Here is a 21,916-nt window from a genome sequence, read left to right as displayed (position 1 = left end):
TCTTCATCAAACCCTGGCTGTATTGTCGCAGGAACTTCTCTGAATGACTGTGGGTTTGATGGGGCCACCCTGCAGCCTGGCTTTGCTTGAGAAGGCACAGCTCCTCTTTCAGGAGTGTTCACGAAAACCAGATTGGCGTAAGCTAGTAGGTGCTGAGGTTCTCATAGTACTCAGAGAACGATATTCCTTAGATTCAATTAACAGGAGGGGTCTTATTTAGGTGCTCCAACTCACCTTACAGAGACTAAAATATTCATTGTGGTGGCAAGAAGTTACAGAAGGACTACATTTACTTCATATCCTGCTGAGAGAAGCTAGCAAGAGCTATTATCAAAGACTCCTTTTCTCCTCAGTCATTTAATAGTAGCAGCTTCTCTTTTGTTCTGCACTCTCAGAGAGCAGAATAGGAAGTGATAATCTCCTTGGAATACAGCAGACACCTGTTTGATAAGTGGTAATTGCACTATTCCTGGAGGATTATCACAGTGGTGCTTATTTCTTTTGTAATGAAACTCCACTGTCTGAGCAGAGCCGAGCTTCGCTAGAAGATCTATGAAAATCCACTGCAATAGATCGAGGGTGTTTGGGACTCTGTAAGCAGAGTTTAAGTCAAATGGTGAGTGGGCTCAGCATATCATCATTTTTATCGTTTGGTATATAAGTGAGAATGTTATTGCTACAACTTGTTCTTGCTACAACTTGTTCTAGCTCTTTGCAGAGTCTGTTATAATAGCCTCAAACGTTTCCTTTAACAGAAATGATATTTAAATAATGTTAAATTATTACATAGATAACTTTTTAACGCATGAAATGGAGATAGCCTGGTCCTCTGTTGCGAATATATTTTTAAAGTCCAATAAATCATTGATAAAACTTGGAACCAAGAAGTGTTAGTTGGTAAACCTATTTTAAACAGAGGACTTTTCTACCAAGCAAGAGAAGAGCTGTTTCCAATGGCAGTTACAGGACTGAGTTCCTTTTCTAAACGTAGTTACTGCCCAATGGTCAAAGCATAGACCACAGAGAGATCTGTAGCTCTGCAGATTTCCTTACAACATTCAATAAACTGTTGTACTTGGGCAGCTCAAGTCTTCTCATTTCTAAGCGAAGGCCTGAGATTTAATGTTGGACTTTCATAAAAGTCAAAGAAAAGTAGAAAGCAGGCCTCAGCTGGATTTCGGTAGGAATTGGCCACTTTCATTTTGTTAGATGGCTAAGAAAATTAAATTTAAAATGTTGGGAATTATTCATGTTTGTTAAGTAAGTTCTAAGAGGTCTGTGAATAGAGATGCTTTATAAATGCTTAATTTAGTTATTTGTTCTTAATCTTTTGCTTGTCACACTTGAAACTATTAATACATCAACCAAGCACAATCACACAGTGAATGAATGAATTAAACTAATGCATTTTGCTTAGTTGCAACCACACCAACCCACAGACTTATCATTTATGAATACTACAATACTGTTTAAAATTAATACTACTTAATATGCTAGTATTGCTAGGTTTAAATCTTTTTTCTTTACTTGAGGAGGATATATACTTGGTGCTTTTGATTCTGCTGATTTAAGGAGTTAAATGCCTCATATATTCCAGGTAAAGGAAACAAAATAAGAAACAAACATCCTTTCAAAAGTTCATTTTTAGAAGTCAATAACACCATGTTTTCAAAAGGCTAACACTGCGAAAATCCAATTCCTTGAACAGTGATATCCAGGAAGAAGAGGTAGCATAAAAAGCTTGTCAGTGTTTGAACCATTGGTTGGAAGCAGTGTTGCTAGCACAACTGCTTCAGCTGTGCCAAGGAATTATATAGTGCTGGAAACATACCCAGGCACTCTTCTGTTTGCCATCCAAATCATTGTACAGTGCTGTGAAGTAAATGGCATCCCACCATAGACCAGAAACGTGCTAAGTATTTGGCTGATACCCTTGGTGAATGCAAAGCAGTTCCCAAGATGTATCCATGAGTATCTGTAGGCAAAATGTGATTTGGATGAATCAAATTGATTGTTTGTTTATACTGTTGCTTATTATTCCATTTTTACAATTTTTTTCTTACCTTAAAAATCTGTTTAGCACTTTTGTATCTCTTTTGAATAGCAAAAAAACAAAAAAAGCCATTTGTTATCAGTTAGGATGAACAGTACTGTTATTCTGTCTTCTATGGCAATTACCTAGCTACTTAAAGGAAATACCAGGAACCTAACAGGCACTTTGCTTCAACACAGAAGCAAATGAAGCAGGACAATGTTAGCACTTTGATTACTTTTCAGCCCCTACGATGTGAAGAACTTTGAGGAAAGGAAATACAAGAAGAGTGAGTTGGGGTTGTTCAGCCTCGAGAGGAGAAGGCTCTGGGGAGACCTTATAGAGGCCGTCCTGTACTTAAAGGAAAGATGGGGACAGACTCTTTTTGTCAGGATGTAGCGATAAGACAAGGGGTAACAGTTTTAAACTAAAAGAGGGTAGCTTTAGGTTAGATACAAGGAATAGATTCTTTACTCAGAGGGTGGTGAGGCACTGGATGAGGTTGCCCAGAGAAGCTGTGGATGCCCCATTCCTGGACGTGTTCAAGGCCAGGCTGGATGGGGCTTTGGGCAACCTGGGCTGGTGGGAGGTGTCCCTGCCCGTGGTGGTGGGGAACTGGATGATCTTTAAGGTCCCTTCCTACCCAAGCCATTCTATGAGTCTAAGGCAGGTTAACTCTGTTTAGTGTTTTTTTTTTTTTTTTTTTTTGTTTTTTTTTTTCAGTTGTTTTCAGTCTACATCCATGTCAAGTAAGTGTAGCTAAATTTTGCATGGTCAACATTAGGGTAGCAAAAGGAAGAGTAAGCAGTATCACTGAATACCATAACCAGAGTGCAGAGTATGTGATGGTCCTCAGAGAACTGATGGACCAGTGGATGCAGATGCTTTCCCACATTTTCAGTACTAGAGGGATTCTCATCCTTTTTCCTCAAAACTCCTCCTTTTGTATACTTTGATCCTCCTCTCATTTGGCTAGAGAGTCTCTCTCTAGCTTTGGAAAGATTTGAGAATCCCAATTTATCTATGAATAACACACTATTAGTTTTAGTAGCTCTTGTTTTGGTGAAAGAATATTTAATTTTCGGTTCCCGAGGCATTTGGGAATGTACAATGAGTTAGTTATGACTTGTTCCCGGGCGTGTGTTTTATACGTCAATTCACACAGGTGTACTTATTAATAAACTCACTTAAGCAATTCATGTGCATAAGTTTTAACCAGTGAGTAATTAGTGAAAGCATTGCCAAGAAACTGGAAATTTGGGAAATGTGTCATTATTTGCATATCAGTATAAAGCAATTACTAAATTAAAGAGTGCACGTTGTGACAAACATGAAGCTCCTTTACTGTTGCTTTGTCAGTGCACATTAACATCAACTTGATGTGAAAGCCTGGCTTTCTCTGCGTGAACTAAAAATCCTAAGGCAGAAGTACACAATGAATCACCCAGAGTTTGGAGGCTAGCACGCTGAATTGCCTTGGGGTTCAGAGTGAGGGAAGAAAAATCTGATGTAAAAGACCATTGAGAAAACGTATCAGTGGAAAGTAATTAACTCAAGATCCACAATTAGCCTCATGGTCCATACTTAACTGTGTTCCAGGTCTTTCAGCGTTTATTTAATTCTGTTACCCTGTGTTTCAAATAGCTGCAAATGGCTTGGCAGATTTTTCATCCTTTTTAATATTTACAGTTTTTGTCTAAGAAGAAGAATGAGCGCTGTAAGTGATCGTGGGTATTTATTTCAATCTCTCACGTATATCTCTTTATTATTAGAATCTGTTGTTCAAGTAAATATTATTTCCCTTTTGTTTCCTTTAACCATATTTGTGGTTTGAACCAAAGTGAAGTACTACAGTATCTGTCCTTCTGCTTTAGTTCCTAACTTGCCTAACTAGGCTTAATGAAATGGGAAACAATCAAAACCAGGGATCGCTTTCTCATTCATTTGGCTGGCAAATGAGAGTGATAAACTTCACAGTAATTCAACTAATGATTAACCGTAGCAGAAATTGGCATGTGTGTTCAACCAGCATAACAGGGCTGGGTGTTCTCAGAGGACCAGACACAATTTTTTCTCAAGCTTGTACAGAAACTCTCAGTAGGGTTTTGTGAAGTTTGCTTTGTCCTGGTTGTTGCTGTGGATTCAGCATCCCTCATCTGGTGTCTCTCCTGAAAGACAAAACTGTCCCGTTCAGCATGCCGTGGGTTCCTCGCCAGCCACGTCCGCACTCCCACCCCCGTGCTGTGTGTCCACAATTGATCCCAGAGCATCTTTACTGTGCTGCTGCATTCAGCACATCTCATACGGATCACCCAGCATTGAGCCTACATGGTGTGGACTAAGGAATAAGAGATGTATTTTTAATATACAGCCCTTGGAATAAACTGCAGAATATGTTGGGAAAATTAAGCATAGCAGTTTCTTAATACTCATCTAAGGAATTTGTTAAATCTTTTGAATTTATTACTTGGGACTCTGTTTTCAGTTCAGATCTTTTTTAACTTTTGGGCTCCGTGTTTTAACCCTACAGCATTCCTTTGTGATTTTAGTCTTCATTGGAGTTCAAATACACACCATGGGAATATCGCTGAAATCCTTGGAATGAGTTTCCTGCAACCTGTGTTGACAGGTTTAAATTACGTACTCTGACACTGTTCTTGTGGCTGGATTAGAAACTTTTTTTTAAAGTTAAACCTGCGATAAGTAATTGTCACAGCGCGCTGGTACAATGCTAATTTGAAGTGACATGTCCAAACTGGCCTCAGTAACATGAAGAAACCTAACAGGTGTGAGGGGTGGATCTTCCCATGGGCCCTGCTGAACTTCTAACAGGGGAAAAATAGTAGAAAAAGTGAAATGAACCTTGAATAAAGCTGTCAGCAGTAATTATCTCAACAACACTTTGTGAGGAGTTAAAATAAGCATTGCTGATTTATAACCTGAACACACTCCACCCTCGAGATTTTTTTCATCCAGTTAGTGTTTAAAATGAAACGTTGACTACCTGTCAAGAATTTTTTTTTTGTTGAAGATGCATAATGAAAATGAAGTTATTTTCCAGAGGAAGTTAATTTCAAGGGCTGTCAAATTTTTAAACACTTCTGTTCATTTTAATATTTGTACAATAGTTTTGTAAAACAAACAAACCTAGAGCAAACTTGACTGTTTTTCCCAGCTAATGCTATTTGATGTCAAAAGATGAAGTGGCTAACCTAGAATTACACCCACTTCTTATTGTTGTTCAAGGAGGGATAAGGGTTTACCTGGTAGAAAGCTTTTGTTAGTTGATTTTTTTTAATTATGTACTAAACCTGAATAGCAATGTCTTGGTGACCAGTATAGACTGGTCTGCTCTCTAGTTCTGTATGGTAAATCTCCAAGCCTTGTAATTAATCTCAAAGTACAAACAGGCCTTGTTTCTGCAGATTTCAAAAACAAAACTGAAAAAACACAATCACATTTGATAGACTTTCTTAATTGTAATGTGGCTTCATTTTAAATGAAGTATCGTTGGTGTGAGAACACTTGTTTTATGTATACAGTGTGTATTTCAGTTTGTACAAAAGTGATTTTACAGTCTGTTGTAACTAACGAAAGCATACTTATAACTCTGAGAAAACTGCAAAGGAAAAGATAAACTTTAATTCATAGAAAACCTTTAATTCCTTGAAGTTTTAAATGTGGGTATGCATGAATTCTTAAATCGTGTATCGATTCTGACTTTATGCACTGAAAACAGGACAGTTTATTTAATGTGTACTTAAGCAGTGCTAAGTGGTGGGTTGGGAAGTGTTGAGCACCTGTTTGTTCCCAAGGCATTTAGTGAGAGTTTGTTTGAGCATGGGCTGCCCACGCACTGGTAATAATGCTTGGAGAGCTAGATCCATGGCAAGAGCATGTGAAGGAGCTGTTGTGTCGTAGTGTCGTTTATCTTGAAATGATCAGATCCTGAGTATCCTTAGAAAAAGCACGAGTTGTTGTGAGTCTGCCACCTCCTTCCTGAACAGTATGGAACAGTTTTGAACAGCTTCGCCTCTGTATTTGGATCTCCAACAAGGGTTGGACCATGGAGCCGTCTAATGTTCCCTGGAGAAACCCAAGAAGTTGCCAAGGAGCTGCTACACTCCTATTTCCCCTGCCTTCAATATTCATATTTAGGGGCTGTGCTGGCTGTATTTAGAAACCATTATTTTCTTAAACTGTTTATGTAGTGGAAAAACTGCCAGCTCTTAGATTTCAAGCATCGAAGCACCACTTCCCCTGCCATCATTCACTTGTCTTTCCTCTGTTCCTTCTTCACTTTGATTTTCCAATATGCCACATTAAATACTATCTCCCTTTCACCACACAAATACTTCTTTCTTTAGGTATTGCTTGTACATCAAATTATTACTTTCTTTAATCTTAGAAAAGATAGGTTGCAAAAGAAAAATGAAAAATGGAAAAGCTAGTGAACTTGGAGCAGCAACCTCAACTGTAGAGCAGCCTGACCAGTCTTGCTCCAATGGTGAGCAAAAAGAAGAATAACTTATTTTCCAAGCATAGCAAATAGATTGTTTTGTAATTTGTTCCTGTGTCTTTCCAGGGAGTTAAGTTAGGTTGAAGATGTCTGCAATTCCCTGAGTCACTGTGAGATTCTGACTTAAAGACCTGAGGGCTGAGGCATAGGTCTCTGCCTTCATCTAGCCCTGCAGAGAAGGTATTTTCTTCTGATTTTCCTTTCTGCACAGTTAGTGTGGTAATCTTTTTGAACTGGGAACTTAATTTATCTGGTGAAGAGAGGTAGATGGCATCTTTTTTGGCTGGGAGGAATGAATTTGTTTGAATTCTTCTGAGATCTGCCAATCAAGACGAAGGGATTATCAATGATGAACATGCCTTGCAGACATCTAAACTGAAGTCTGTCTGTCTAGACCAAGAAGCAAGAGGATTTCTCACTTATTACAGTTTTACCTGCCCTGGCTGAAAGGACGGTGAATGAACTGAAACTGGAAGTGTGGGAAGGCTTCTTTATGGGAGCCATGCTATTCAGCCAAGAAAATCTAGCAAACTGATGAATTGTTTTGTCTTTTTTATCTAACTACTCTTGGTACGCTTGGGCTATGAAAGCGTTTGATCCTTACTGTGTTTAAGGTCCAAACCCAGCTAGTAGGACCATATGCATATAGTGTATAATAGAAAAACTAGCAGAGCTAGTTCCTCCTCAAGGTTTTTGTTCATATAGTTGTTTTCAGAAATGACCAGGCTTTTCCCTAGCTTTCAGAAAATGCGGAAGAAAATGTAGTGTCACTGACATTTATCATAGGGAATTAGCTTACACTATTAAAAAAAAAAAAAAACCAGGTATAGTAAGCTTCATATGAGAACTGAATTGCTTGACAAAGTTTCTTCCTCACCCCTCTATCCTTACCACTTTACTTACCTGATGGGGGGGGAAAGCATTATACTGATTACTCCAAGAAGAAGAATCAAATTGTATGGTGGAAGTGAAATTTTCACAGTAGAGATTCCTGCCAGTCATTGAGAGTTGCTGTGGGCACCTGCTCTAGGTTATTTTGAGCGGCTGAGCATGGTGTGTTATGAAATGTACTTGTTCATGTTTGTTTCTTTATACATTAGCTATGTATCAGTGAGTAAACCAGTAGATGAAAAAAAATAAGCAACTCACATTATAAGCACAGTGAAAGTGCTGTCACATGAAGTATTTGAATCAGGGTTAGGTTTCAGTTTACAGGCAACAGTGCATTCACTTCTGATTAAGAATTTCTTGTGTGATGTATATATTATACATCTCCACATGGGTACTACAGCCTGATATGCAGCTTCTAAAAAGAGCTCTTGTTCAGCTAGTGACCTCTTGATTTATAAATATTCCTTTGGGATATCATTTCTGCATTTGTTTGTTTCTAACACAAAAACACAGCTAGCTATTACTGACAAGCTAGTTATGGCCAAAGCACTAAACAGTGGCCACAAATGTCTGTTAGGTTGCCAAGCTGGTATATAATTATCAAGGGTGATTAGAGGTTTGCAGCTGTCATAGAATTCCCCATGTTAAAACAGCTCTATTTCAAAGATCCTGACTGTTCAAGCTTAGCATGAGCTTCTTCTGTTCTTAATTAAAAAAATATAAAAATATATTGTAATGACTTCAGAATGCGTTTAATAATACTCTGACCGTTGCTGCATGCTGCTGCTGTTTTCAGAGCAAAAGAAATGCCTCTGGGTATCAAGATGTTTGTATAATATCTATCAAAATTTTCTTTCACAGAACGAATAACAATATTTTGGCATATTTTTCTGGAGATAATCTTTCACTTATTAAGCAATGTGCTGGTTGTACAATGGTAACAGTGAAGGCATACGATATTTTCCAATGGATACTTAGATAACAGCTCTACTGCATCCACTGACTTGTTGGTTATCCAGCAAGGGCTCCGTAGTACAATGCATGCTAACAGATTTAGCTGCAGAACAAACAGATATTACGTGGGCCTGATTTTCCTCTTGCTCAACAAGGGGAAAACAGGCATTTCCAGTTTTCACTAGAATTAGTATCAGTACCAAGAACATTAGGTGAAATTCTGGAATCGAGTGGATGTGGTGCTCTGAAGGTATTGCCTTACAGGAAGGCAGATGGCTGGCTGGGGTGCCTCATCGTCCTGGGCTAATTATGAAAGTTACAGCAAACAGAAGTTAGAGATGCTAGACTGGAAGACCTGGGATTAGGTAATCTCAGTGTTCTTCAACTCCTTGAGATTACCAAAAACAAAAGGTATAATTGTATGCTTTGTATGCTAAAAAAAAAAAACAACAAACGCCCACGTTTCAATATAAGCAAGTTTTAATTCTACCTATTCCCATCATAGAGTTGGAAAGGATGCATTAGAAAGCATGCACCTTCTTGGCAGTCATGCATGGAGTGACACCTTTGGGAAGGTTTCTTTCGGTGGCTTCTTCCATCCAGCTGTGCTAGCGAGTGCAGCTGGAAAGCTGCAACTCTAATTTCACCAGGCCGTTTCAGGATGCTAGAACTGAATGGCAGTTTTTTAAGACTTTAATTCCTTTTGTCTAATATACTACAAGCTGACCTTAAGTAGGACTGAAAATTAGTCTTTTTATTTTCTGCAAGATTTATGAAGGAGAGTCAAGTATTGGAAAACATGCTTTTTTTGTACACCAGAATTTTGTTTGCTTTCCTTATCTCTGAGTATTAAAGGCCAAAAACATGGATTATTTTCCTTCACCTCAGGAGGAAACCATGCTTTCTTTGAAAATTCCCACATTTAGTTCTCTGTTGAAGCAGATCCTAGACAGGCAGAAATAATTCTGCATTTGAAGTATTGCTAGCTGAATAATTTGACTGATTCATAGCAGTCAAATAATACAGAAATAACACTTCTTGTTATGACTTCTAAATTTATATTAAAATTCAGCAGAACTCAAAAAAATCAGAAAAAGCTCACTGTCACTGCTCTTGTAGCAATCAAATACTTAACAAAGAGCACAAAATAAATCAATGTTCCTACTTCCCTTAAACATTATCACTTGCGCTTGCTTGTTTTCAGTGGTTCTTGCTGAAAGAACCTGCTGAAGATCCTGGACTCTTGGCGGAGATTTGGTCTTCATCCATGCTGTCCCTCTGGAGGTGATATTACAATGATAAGTACCAAGAGGACAGTTATAGGCCTAACAGATACGTCTGTAAGCGCTGTGCTTCGGGGGCTTGTCTATTTTCCTACCATAATTTATTTTTTTAAGTAAGTGCTACTTTCATCCAGGCAGCAGACAAGAAGAGCCATTCTCAGGGCTTTATTCAGATTACTGGATTGCTAGAGAGACCTGTACGTGTATTCACGTGGGAGAAAACAGGGTTTCCAAAATGACTGTAATAGCTGAGGATGAGGAAGAAGATCCAGTTCTTTACAGGTTGGTTTAAGCTGGCCACTTTGGATCTCTGCGTACGTTCTGCAAGGTATTAGAAAGCTCCTAGAGCTTGCCTCCTTCCTTTCTTCATTAGATACGGTTGCAATTAATGCTTTTTTGAAGTGCTGTTTTTCTTGATCACTGTACGGCAAGGTTTGAGGAGGAGCAAATTTGTCAAATCCAATTACTACTTTCCTCATTCAGTAACAGAGCTTATAATTTTTGTGTCAGCAGTTCTCTGGTTTTTATTAGCTAAAAATCGTCAGCTTACTTTCAAGCTTAGTAGATTCCGTATGTGAGAACGTAGCGAAGATACCAAAGATTAACGAGTAGAAGCGGGTGCCTGGCAGCTGCAGTTCTCTGCTGGTGTCATTGCTTTGTGTTCGTGCTACTATTTATCTTTCTCAGACCTTAAATGTCTTCGTTAAATATCCCTGGAGTGGTACAAGGATCCGAGTTTGCTCCTTCCTTTGTAATTTCAAAAATCTGCAAGAGTGGGAACTAAGTCATACCAGCAAGCTCTTTATAGAAGATTCCAAGCTTGTAAGATTATGGACTTGCAATTTTTCTCATTTTTTCTGAGCTTGTGAAGGCAGCACTCTGGATTTGCATGCTGTGAGTGATTTCTCTTCTTGATGCAGCTGCAGACATATTTGTATCATGAAATATTTGTTAAAAATGGTCTTTTGATTGTTTGAGAGCATATTTCTAGAATGAATTTTTTTCTACATAAAAATGATGCTTTCTAACAGGAGGAATAACCTATTGTTTAAAGCACCCGGAGTTCAGACTCTCACTCTGGACTTGGCAAATACTCCTAGGTCTGGAAAGTTCTTGGCAAAGAGTCCTCTGTGTCCAAATCAGAAAAGACGTCGTTTGACTTTATCCCCCAGTTATTGATGCTGGCAATTAAAATACAAATCACCTTACACTGAACGTTTACAAATAAATGTAATGTCTTAATGTTAGAAAGCATAAATTTTAAAATTTGGTAGCAGTCTTTCTTTTAATACTTAAAATATTGTTTCAGGTATCTTTGTGTGCCCGTTAGTCCAGGTTGTGCCATTACCTGTTTGTGTATCAGCAGCACACTGTTTAATATCTCTGCTGTCTTCCAAAAGGATTATCCTATTGCAAATGTCCCTGAAATGTTTTTGAGGCTCCAATCTTATTTCCTTCTCATTTAAAAACTACAGGAGGCCAAAAGGGAGACTTTTTAAACTTTCAGTGAGCATGAGCACTGTATACTCAGTGCCAGAGAAGAGATCTAGCTTTTCAGTGATCACCTGAGTGACTTCGTGCAAGTTGCTTTGCCACTCTGATTCTTTCTCCACCTCATGGACCTTTCAAATGGGAGATCTTTGGAGTAGGGCTTTGCATATGTGTATATCTAGTGCCTAGAAAAATGGAACAACGGTATTTATTTCTGCTTTAATGTCCTATATATTCCATAATCTGTATCTACTAGTGCTAAGAGTCCTGTATATGTATCTTCCAGTGTCTGTTCTTGTGCACACAAAAGCCATCTGGTTCAAGCTACCGTGCTCGTATAAAGGTGGTTTTCCTGTGAAAAAAGAAAACACTGAAAAAAATGATCACTTTTTGAGTTTTATCACAAAACGGCTTCATGGACTGAAAATATTGGAGATCAGGTACTGAGACAACAAACCAGTATTTTCTGTTTTGGAATTGGTAGAAGATCATGTTCACCCTCCTGGGAAGATGAATGCGACACAGCAGTTCTTACATCTAATGTACTGCAACCTTGTCTGGGAGTAAGCAGATGCAGTATTTAGAAAGAAAAATCACTCCAAGAGCAGCCTGATGCCTAAACATTTCTAGCCCCTGAGACACTTCAGCTGATGCTCCCAAGTGGCCTGCATTCAAATATTTGAGGTTTGCTATCTGTGGCATTGGACTGAGCTGCCTGAAAAGTAATCTTTTGCTTAATATTGATGTTTTTATAATTTCCAAAATAAAGATTAAACTTTCTGGTGCAAGAGTCTCTTGAGAGAGGACTGTCTCCTTTATCTTGGAATAAAGATAACTCAGTTCCGGAGAAATGTTCCTGCTGGTAGATTACTTTAGAAATGAAAGGCAGAGCTTCTCTTTTCCCTAGCCTTTGCTTTGCATAAACTTCTCAAAGTCAAAGGAGAGGGCAATTTCTCACACAAATGTTCACAAAAAAACAACAACAACATTCCAGCAACTGTCTGGGGAGTAGGATGAAATGTGCTCTGATGTTGAACCCCTTCTGCTGTTAGCTCATTTTTGAGAGACGCTTTGACACTATAATATAGGGTTGCAAATTAGAATTGCAACACCCTGCTATTGGGCCAAGTGATGAAGCAGCACAATAACTGCTTGCTTGATCTTACCACTCTTCCTTTAATGTGCATGTAAAAGATACCAGGAGCCTTTCCAGGCATCTGTCAGGCTGTTTGATGCTGTTAGGGAACTGCAGGCTGTGTGTGGTTAGTGTGCGTGCGTGTGTGTTTTACCAGGATTTCATACAGTGTGGGAACCGTAGGGCAAAGTTTCAAGTTTTATAACAGTCAGGTTTTGTTTATTATTTACGACTTATAAAAATGCTAATTAAACTGGGGGATTATTGCAGCGAATACAGTTCTTAGGCGCTTGTCACAGGAGTTTCGTAGGTAATTGGACTTGACCTGTATGTCATCTTCAATATTTCATTTGCTCCCGAGTATTATTACTCACTTCCTTTAAGATGATAGCTAGGCTTTTTATGCAGCTAAACTTCTGTTTAACCTTGCTATGAGAATGTGACAGTAGGCTAGTTCAGACAGGTTAACATTCATTTGGTAACCAGCCTGCTTAATCAGCCCGCTTCAACCTGCTGCAAATTAAATCTTTGTGAGTTCTAGCAGACAAGTGATAAAGTCGTTCTGAATTATGTATAAAAAATAAATGGGGTATCTTCAGTGCTCATGGCAGTAAATGAAATTTGAGGCTTATGATTTATTCTTGGGTTTTTGCTAAGGATGATTGAAATTTAATTTACCTTAAGGTTTTTACAGTCTAATTAGGAGGGTGCTGTAGTCCTGAGCCACTCTAAGTGGCTCATTCTGTCCCCCCTCAGTAGTAATCATTTTTGGACGATCTAGAGGATCTTTTCCTGTCCTCTAGGTGTTTCTTCTGAAGGACCCATAAGCTAGAAACAATATTTTGAACACACAGCCCAAACTGTCTACAAGTCACTAACTGTACAGAATCGAATATTTTGTCGGGTTCAGATTCTGCAAATAATTGGATTTGTTGCCAAAATGAATGAGCTGTATTCATTTAAGAGCTATCAGTGCTGTAAATTTACCCCGCGTGCTATCAAGATAGGGCTTAGCAGCTTCTGAAGATTCGTTCTGGTCATCAGCTTCACTTGGAGAGAGGACGGATAGGCTTTCCAGGAGAGGGCAGCAGGCTGTGTACATGCTTGGGCTGCGTAAAGAGACGTGTGGAGGGTGCTCTAAATGACAAGAGTAGCACAGGCGGTTCTGTTGGTAGAAGAGTAGGCAATTCTTACTTGTAGTCATGTTAAGTACAGTTTTAAATGCAATGTACAGTTAGATCTTCCAACCTTATTGTGTGTTTGCAGGCATCTAATCATTTTGTCTTTCAAACGGTGCTAGCTTTTTTCTATTTGCTGTCTCCTTGATTTTAAAAAGTTTAGGTTTAGGCATACAGCAGTAGGTAAAAGTACTGTTTCTGTTGGCACTAATAAATGAACATTTATTGTGTCTGTGCTCACTGTAATTTTGCCAGTGTTCTTGGGTTTGTGGGTGCCCTTGTTTATATGACAAATATAATTATGATCAAGATGAAGTGTATTTTGAAGGAGCCATTGTGAGAGCCTCTTACAACTTCTGATAAAAATTGTTTATTTCCAGTTAATCTTTTATTTTTTTTTCAAGATGACTTAACTGTTTTTAATTAGTTGTGTCATTGCCTGTCATTTTTATGTTAACATTTGCTTATTGGTTAGGAAGGAAAAATGAACTACACATAGTTCCTCAAAGCATAATACTTTATTTTTTTATTTTATTTTTAGGCTAGGGGAGGAAGATTTAATAGAGTCTTAATATGAAAACAAAACAAGTAACTCTGATAATATAGCTAGTAATTATTACAAATTTAACAGCAATTTAGAAAGTTAGACTAAACAAAACAGAGTCAAATCAATACATCTTCTTATTCAACTTTGAAAGATACTGTTCTTGTCCATCTTAAAACGAGAAATTATTTGTAATGGTTCAGAGTTCAGTTCTGATTTAGGAAAAAATAACAGTTGAAGATGGTTTTGAGTTTGAAGTTTGTTTTGTTTTGAGTCTTTGTGCATACATACCTTTAAAACTATTCCGCTGTAAAATGTAAAAATATCTATAGTCATCTTTTTTTTTCTCTGAAAGCATCTTTATCTGCTGGTCATACAGCTGTTCCTGAAGATTGTATATAGCTAACATAAGAACAGCAACAAAATCCTCCAAATCCTAGAATTTGATATAGCAGCTTCACCTTCAGGTGAAAATAAGTCTTAGCACTCTGCACCTAACAGAAGATATTGTTATATATTTGCAGTCACTGTGCAATAATAGTTGTTGTTCCTTTGAATATTTTTACGTAAGGAATCATTTTAGTTTTCCAGGCTTCATACTTTATATTTGTATAATTAATTTGCACTTCTGCAATGAAGTTGTTAGTATGAATCTCAAAGCAACCTTAAAAAACAAAACAAACAAACAAACAAACCAAAAAAAACATTTAAAAGAAATGAAGAAGAAAAAAAAAACCTCTCAGTTGAGACTATGGCTTTAAAAAATGATCATTGCTTTTTTTGTAGATGACTCTAGCTGTATCGGGACTGACTTTTCCTTGCCATCGACTTACAGTCGGAAGAAGATCTTCACCTGTACAAACGAGGGAACAGTCAGAGGAGGTAAGAACATCTTCATTTAACAAGATATACTCTAGAAAGAAGCAAGGAAAGCTCATTTTGCCATGATTGCTGTTCTTTCTATTGTCAAATACATCAGTAGAATTGCACATTAATGAAAGAATCTGTTCACAATTCCTGTAACACATAATTGTGACAAAGTAAGGAACTGGGCAATCAAATCATTGAAGAAAAAGAGGAATAACAAAGTAAGCAAGCTACAGTAAGCACTGAAAAATACTCCAAATTAAACAGAAGGTTGAAACATTTTAAAATATTAACAGAAAGAGATGTTCGCAGACTGTAAATCACCTTTCGTTGTTTCTAACTATTAATTGTTTGCATTAAAATTTCCAGTGCCTTTGTCCTTCCTCAAAATTATTTCAATATAAAAGCAGTTTCTCATTTCCCACACACTTCTTACCATTTTATTTAGAGAACTGTAACACGTATGGTTTATCTTGCTGCACAAAAAGAACGTTTCAATTACTTAGATCGGTAGAGTTGGCAAGATGTAGCTGTGAGGTAAGGTCAGGGTGCAGGCGTGGATATATGCTGTTGGACAATTCTTTAAGGTTAGAGGATGGTCAGACAATGTAGTTTTAGCTATACCTAAACTATTTAGCAGGTTAAATAGGTAGTTACAGTTCTCTTCTGAGATCTGCCCCCATAGCTATTTAATTGTTCTTCTCTATTTTATTCTTTCAGAATGATATGATTGAGTTTGCCCACTTCATAGGATTTTGTTGTTTACTAGTTTATTCAGTAAATGTTCTTATTTGAAGCGTTTTGGTATGTGTAGCTATTGTAGGGAGAGATCCGCATGGCTTGAGCTCTTTGTTCCTGTCATGGTCATTTGGAGCCATGATACACTGTGTTGCACCTTCAGGGATTCGTGTATATTTTCTGTAGTGCACTGTCACCGTAAGTTGCAGGTCAAGTGGAGCTGGAAAAGTTGTTCTTGAAGACAAGTCAGTTTAAAGGCAAGTTACCACTGAATAGTTAAAAACAAGGCTTTCTGAGCTGTTACATATTTCAGAGGACATGCAGTCCAAAACACCCGAAAGTGGGAGTTTGGAGGCACAGATGGGACCTTAGTTTCTTGCGTAAAAATATTGATTTTTCTCCTTTGTCGTATGCCAAAGAAATCAGCCTGTCATTCAACATGCAGTAGTCTGTTGTGCCAAGTTAGGACTATGGATTCTGAATTTGTATGAAAGGGATTGCAGTAAGATAGATAGGTAGCCTTCCAAGGACAGTTCCCCACTATAAAAGTATAGCTGAAGTAGATTGCATCTAGATATTGGAAATCAGTGGTAGATTTTGTGGCTTTTCTCACTCTTAATTCAGTTACACCACCTGTAGTACCCTTAGATGGAAAAGACTTTGCTCAACTCTGCGTATGCAGTTCCAAATCCTTAGTTATTTAAATAATGCTTTTTGTCACATAAGGCTCTGTCAGCAATAATTCTGGTAAAAATTAGATCTTATTTGTAAAAAGTAATCTGATGAAGCTGTATAAAATAGTAAAATAAAATGCAATATACCAAGTATTTTCATAAAAATGCACAAGTATTTTTCAGTATGTATTTTGTGTTTCACTGAAGATAATGGCTGTAATAGAGGCTTATGGTGGATTTTGTTTTTTGTTTCTAAATAGCAATGCACTGATGTTCATATGGTTAGTGACAGTGATGGAGATGATTTTGAAGATGCTACAGAGTTTGGAGTTGATGATGGAGAAATGTTTGGAGTAGCATCATCTGCCTTGAGGAAATCGCCAATGAGTAAGAGTTGAAAGCTAATTGACAATTAACTGGTAGTAATAAAGCACTAGTGAATGCAGAGAGGTATGAAAAGTCTGCACAGAAAAAAACAGGAAAGTATTTTTTGATAGGACCATTAGAATTGTTTGAGTCTCGTGTATGATGGGTGTGTTAAATAAAAGTACTGGAAACGTAATTGAGAATAATGAACACATCTTCCCATTGAGGAAGCTTCTTCTTAACCCCATGATTTTAGGTTATAGTTGAAGGAGGGTGATTTAATGCTGAGAAATGGTGATCTGTAACCAAACATACTTGTAGAAACCTAGATTTTCCTGTTTTGAAAATTCTACAGATTTTAGTTTTAGCATCTTGTGGTGACAAATATTTTTAAGTATATACATTTAACAGGTTTCTTAGTGATTATTTGTCCTTGAATTATGAAAAGAATCAAGCAGGAACAGTCAATTACTTCCTATGTGCTATTCTATATATAATCTATTTTTTTAGGCTTGCCTTGGTGTTATTATTACCTTAAAAGTTTTTGACAGCAAAGTTATGTCACCGTGATGGCATGTGAAACTTTTTAACATTATGTTTAGGAAGTTTAAAATAATAATAATAATAAAAAAGTAACTAGAAATATTGTGGGTCAAGCCTTTCAAGCCAGTCCTTTCATTTTAATATATTAATGTAAGTCCAGAGTGTTAACTCTGAACAAGTGATATATCACATTACACTGGACCTGAGGATTTTACTGTTTGGAAAGCCTGAATACATTCATGAGAGTGTCTGGAAATTCCATGTCTTTCCAAAGGTTCATAGTCTTTCATGAAATTTATATGGTCTCTTGGTAACCACTTCAGTAAGCTGTAAACATAAAAAATCCATGAAGCAAAGTGAATGCGCATATTAAAATCTGTTTCCATAAGGTTGTATTTAATCTATTATTTTTTTTTTTTAGTGCCAGAAAATGCTGAAAATGAAGGAGATGCCTTATTACAATTTACAGCAGAGTTTTCTTCAAGGTAAGCTTAGCCTTATAACTGTGTAATTCTTGTTAAAAACTAAGCTAAATTTAGTAAATAATTAAAATAAAAACAAACCAAATGTACATATTTTCTTTTATAAGGATACACATTTAGGCATTCATATCTAATTTATTTTAAGCTTAACTTTGTTGGATCTATTTCTGAAATAGCATATTTCTCAGTCCATTTTAGAGTGACAGATTCTTGCCTTATTTAATTTGCTACTAATTAATATCATTACCTAATTATGTAGGAGTCCAGAAGAATGATAAAGAATCTGATTATGTATACTAATTTTAATTTGATATGCAGGAACAAAAAGGCTGAAGTTGATTAATATTGAAGAATATATACAGAGTTGCAATAAGAGCTTTCACAAAAATGAAATGGTTGGATCAATCATTGCTTTTTAAAAATAAAATGCTGCTTTTTATTTAACTTCATTCACTGAAGCTTACACTGTTAAGTGCTTACCTCATTTAATCAGAAAGGTAGAAGCTGCATAATAATGTACTACAAACTAATGCAAAGTTTGTGCCTTCTGTTTTCACCCCTGTGTAAGGAAATCTTCTTTTTGTATATAAACGAAATGCATTCATGTGTAATACAAGAATACACTTCAGTTAACCTTTAAAAATATAGTAAAAGGAAGAAATAAGTTATTATTGAAAATATATATATATATTTAGAAATTAAGGTGTCTATGTAAAAAGTTTTTATGATAAAATTTGTAATGTAGCAATTAGTTACTTTAAGCTTTTGAATGCTAGGGGACAGATTTGCTTTAAAGGAGAGGGCAGAAATATTTAGAAATGTAGTACTTTATCTTTCTAAGTGTTTAGCCAATGTGTTTTATTCACAGCATACGTGAAGAGGTACAATATTGAAATTACTATTTTAATATTTTCTTATTAATTGAAAATTTTATCTCAAATAGATATGGTGACTGCCATCCTGTTTATTTTATTGGATCATTAGAGGCTGCTTTTCAAGAAGCCTTCTATGGGAAAGCTAGAGATGTAAGTGTGTATTAAAGTTACTTAATTTAATTTAGGGGAAAAATGGAAATCACTGCACATGTTTTATCACTGTTTTAAGAAGGTAAACTATATTTAGGAGTTGTCTCATTTATATTATTTGTGAATATCTGTATGGTTGGTTGACCAAAATACTTACTCCGATTGTTGTTGAAATTACAGTGAATAACTCATGCTTTCTAATTATTCAGGCTGTATTTTTACTGGAGTCCTGTAGTGATTGGTAACTATGGGGGCAGTTTTCTCTGTCTCTCTCTCTCTTTTTTTTTAAATTCTCCTCCCTTTTCTTCCTGAAATAATCATGTGTCCTAGCCCCACTTAACACTGGCTGGGAATCTTTTGGTTGACAAGTTCAACATTGCATGTTGGTAACTCTTTTGAAGGATGGCTAATGAAATTGTAAATTTATATTGAAAGGTGTCTGAAATACAGTCCTTTCTTTCTTCCTTTCTTTCTTTCGTTCTTTCTTTTTTTTCTTCATTTGTACAGCCTTTATCTGCCAAGTAAATTCCAGTACTAAAGTTTGGTTATTTAGGTTTTCTGTCCATCCAACCAGACATCTCAAGTTTCTGTTATTCCATGCACAGTTGTAAAATCAGTATTTTAATAAAATTAGAATGGGAATAGTTTATTTAAGTTCTGGTGACTTGAATTCACTAAGGAGAAACCCAAAGCCTTGCGTAATCAATCATAGACAAAGCTGAAACACAAACAAGAAAGTTATGCTGTTTAAATTTATTTTTTGTTGTCTTGATAGATATTTAATTTTAAAATGAAGAATTTTGTGGCTTCCTGTGGTTATTCATATTGGAAGAAATAGCTATGTTGTGCTAGAGGATGTTATGATCAGTATGTTATGAATCTACACTGTGTAGCTTAAGTGAATGCTAACTTGACATGTTGTGGACACAATTTTCTTACACTCTAAATTTAGTGAATATTTTCATGACTGTATATGGATTTCAGGGCATAAATGTACACAGAATAATTCACAGGCAAAGTGTAAATTTATAGCTCATTCAAGTGGAACAGTATATGTTTCAAAGAAATAAGATGATGAAGTCAACATGAAAAGTTTTTGAGTTAAAAAGTTCACTGTGTCATTTCATCAGAAATGGTTGACACCATCACCGTAATCATGGAAGAGAGCCCATTAGGAGCTTTCATAAATACTGTTTTATAACTCTAAGTCTGATATTAATGCAGTACAGTTGTTTAGTTTTTTTTTAATACTCCAGATACTTCGTATACTACTTGCATGGCACATCTGAAATCCACATGACCTTGCATTTCTAATATTTTTTGATGTATTTGGGCTAGATCCTCATCAGGATAAAGTAATACAATTAAGAAAGTGTTATTTTTGTGACTTCTTCCTTTAAATTTTTTTTGGAAAAATTGCCATAATTTTTAGAAGCCCTTGTGCCTCCCAGCTACCCTGAGAAATGTCATTGTTTTGATTATAACATTCGGATGTAAAGCAAAGGTATGATAAGGGCTAGAAGCCATTTATTTTTATTATGTTTTCCCTGTTACAAACAAGTTTTTTCAGAACCACCTCCTGGAATTCCTAAGTGAGGAAAGGGATATGTTATTTTATATTTTTATAACTGCATTTCATAAAATAATTGAATAAGAATATCAGTATAAGGAAAAAGCTTAAGAGAAAACTGCAACCTGTCTGTCTTCTAATTTATACTATGGAGGGCACTTAATTTTACCAGGGCAACAGATGAGCTTCAGGCACCAGCATTCTTCACTTGAAGTGAGAAATTGAGTTCCAAGAGTAAATAAAAACAAGATTGAAGGTTTAAATCCTCTGCTAGGCTTTTTGAACTTATATACTCATTAAATGTTTATTGGAGTGGTGGGATTACGAAGGATTTGGGTAGCTTCATCAACTGGTATATACTTAATCACTAAGTAAAACACTACATTTGATAGAGTGTTTCTCACGATGCCACACTCAATCCATCTTAATGAAAACCACTTCAAACTGATTTAATTTGAGAGCACTTGGCAGCAAGAGTGCTCAGAGATCTTAGCCTTTTCTTGACAAAATCTCAATGCCGTCCAGAGCAGAAGGTGCACTCTACAGTTCAGGTCCAGTTAGACAGCCATCAGCTGTGTTTTTAATCTGTGTAGTGGATACTTTCTCCCAAAATAGCCCATTATATATGAACTTGAAGCCTTTTTCCAGAAACACGTTAGTTTGGGTTATTTTAAGAAATTCAATTTATGTGAGAACATATATTTTAAACGCTGATTGTTATATCTCTTTTACAGAAAATAGATGTTCTTCTGTTAAATCTTATTTTTTTTTTTCATTCATTGGGAAGGATGTTAATTCGTAGCTGCGTAAGAACGTGTTATTTGAAAAAGAAACACCTTTTAGAAAGGTTAGATGTTTGTCTGTTTACCTGTATTTTGTTTAGGTTTTTATCATAGCTCTTCATTTTGAGTCATTAGAGCTAAGATCAACACAAGTGATGGGTGTCTTTTGCTTAAGAGCAAGTGCTACCATGACAATCTCAGGTCTAGGCAGAGAGATGGAGTGAAGACAAATATAGCTCTACTTTAAAACATGTATATACCTCTGACACAAAAATGCAGATATAGCCAAGCCAAGATACAGAGTTTCGCCTTTAACAACTGATGTCCGTGGTCCTTTGCATGAAGTCCCCAGTTACCTCTTGCAGCATGATGGTTCAGAGCATTCTGTGCTAATTTCTAAGGCTTACTGTGTATATGTAACACAAGAAAATATTTTCATTATTAATTTTTAATTGGGTCAGGAAGAGAAAGAGAGACAAAGATCTCTTAAAATAATTTATTTTGTGAAATTATTTCTCTACTTGTTGTGCCCATTTGAAAGAAACATTTCGCTGTCATACTAGTTTATGAAGAACAAGCTTACTCTTGCTCAAGTACCATTGTAAAAATAGCTAGCACAGATGCCAGAGATCTGAAATCTTATAATGCACATTTTTAAACAAGATGTTTGCAGGAGGTTTCTTTCCAACTGAATGCAGTTTATGGGTGCCTTATGTTCTGAAACATCAGGGGGTTTATCCTAACTTAGGGTGGTATCGCTTAATCTCTATATTGAATTTCTCTATGTTATTTACTTGAATAATACTAGAGTATTTTCTTTTATTGGAGTTTGTTTACCTTTT

General features: G+C 36.4%; 1 protein-coding gene across 4 annotated transcripts in view; it reads left to right on the top strand.

Moving 5' to 3' along the window:
* The window catches only part of FAF1 (Fas associated factor 1), a 164,917-nt gene that overhangs the window by 90,465 nt on the left and 52,536 nt on the right, over window positions 1-21,916 (top strand). For all 4 annotated transcript variants that reach the window (XM_048061903.2, XM_048061902.2, XM_067001861.1 and 1 more), the window contains 4 exons: window positions 14,814-14,909; window positions 16,567-16,693; window positions 17,637-17,700; window positions 18,641-18,722. In XM_048061903.2, the coding sequence (XP_047917860.1) occupies window positions 14,814-14,909; window positions 16,567-16,693; window positions 17,637-17,700; window positions 18,641-18,722 (369 nt within the window). The remainder of the gene's footprint in view (window positions 1-14,813; window positions 14,910-16,566; window positions 16,694-17,636; window positions 17,701-18,640; window positions 18,723-21,916) is intronic.

This window comes from Anser cygnoides, chromosome 8 (genome assembly GCF_040182565.1).
Source record: "Anser cygnoides isolate HZ-2024a breed goose chromosome 8, Taihu_goose_T2T_genome, whole genome shotgun sequence".
NCBI classification, from domain to species: Eukaryota; Metazoa; Chordata; class Aves; order Anseriformes; family Anatidae; genus Anser; species Anser cygnoides.
Note: the sequence above shows the minus strand (reverse complement) of the source record. Positions and strands in the feature narration are given on the sequence as shown.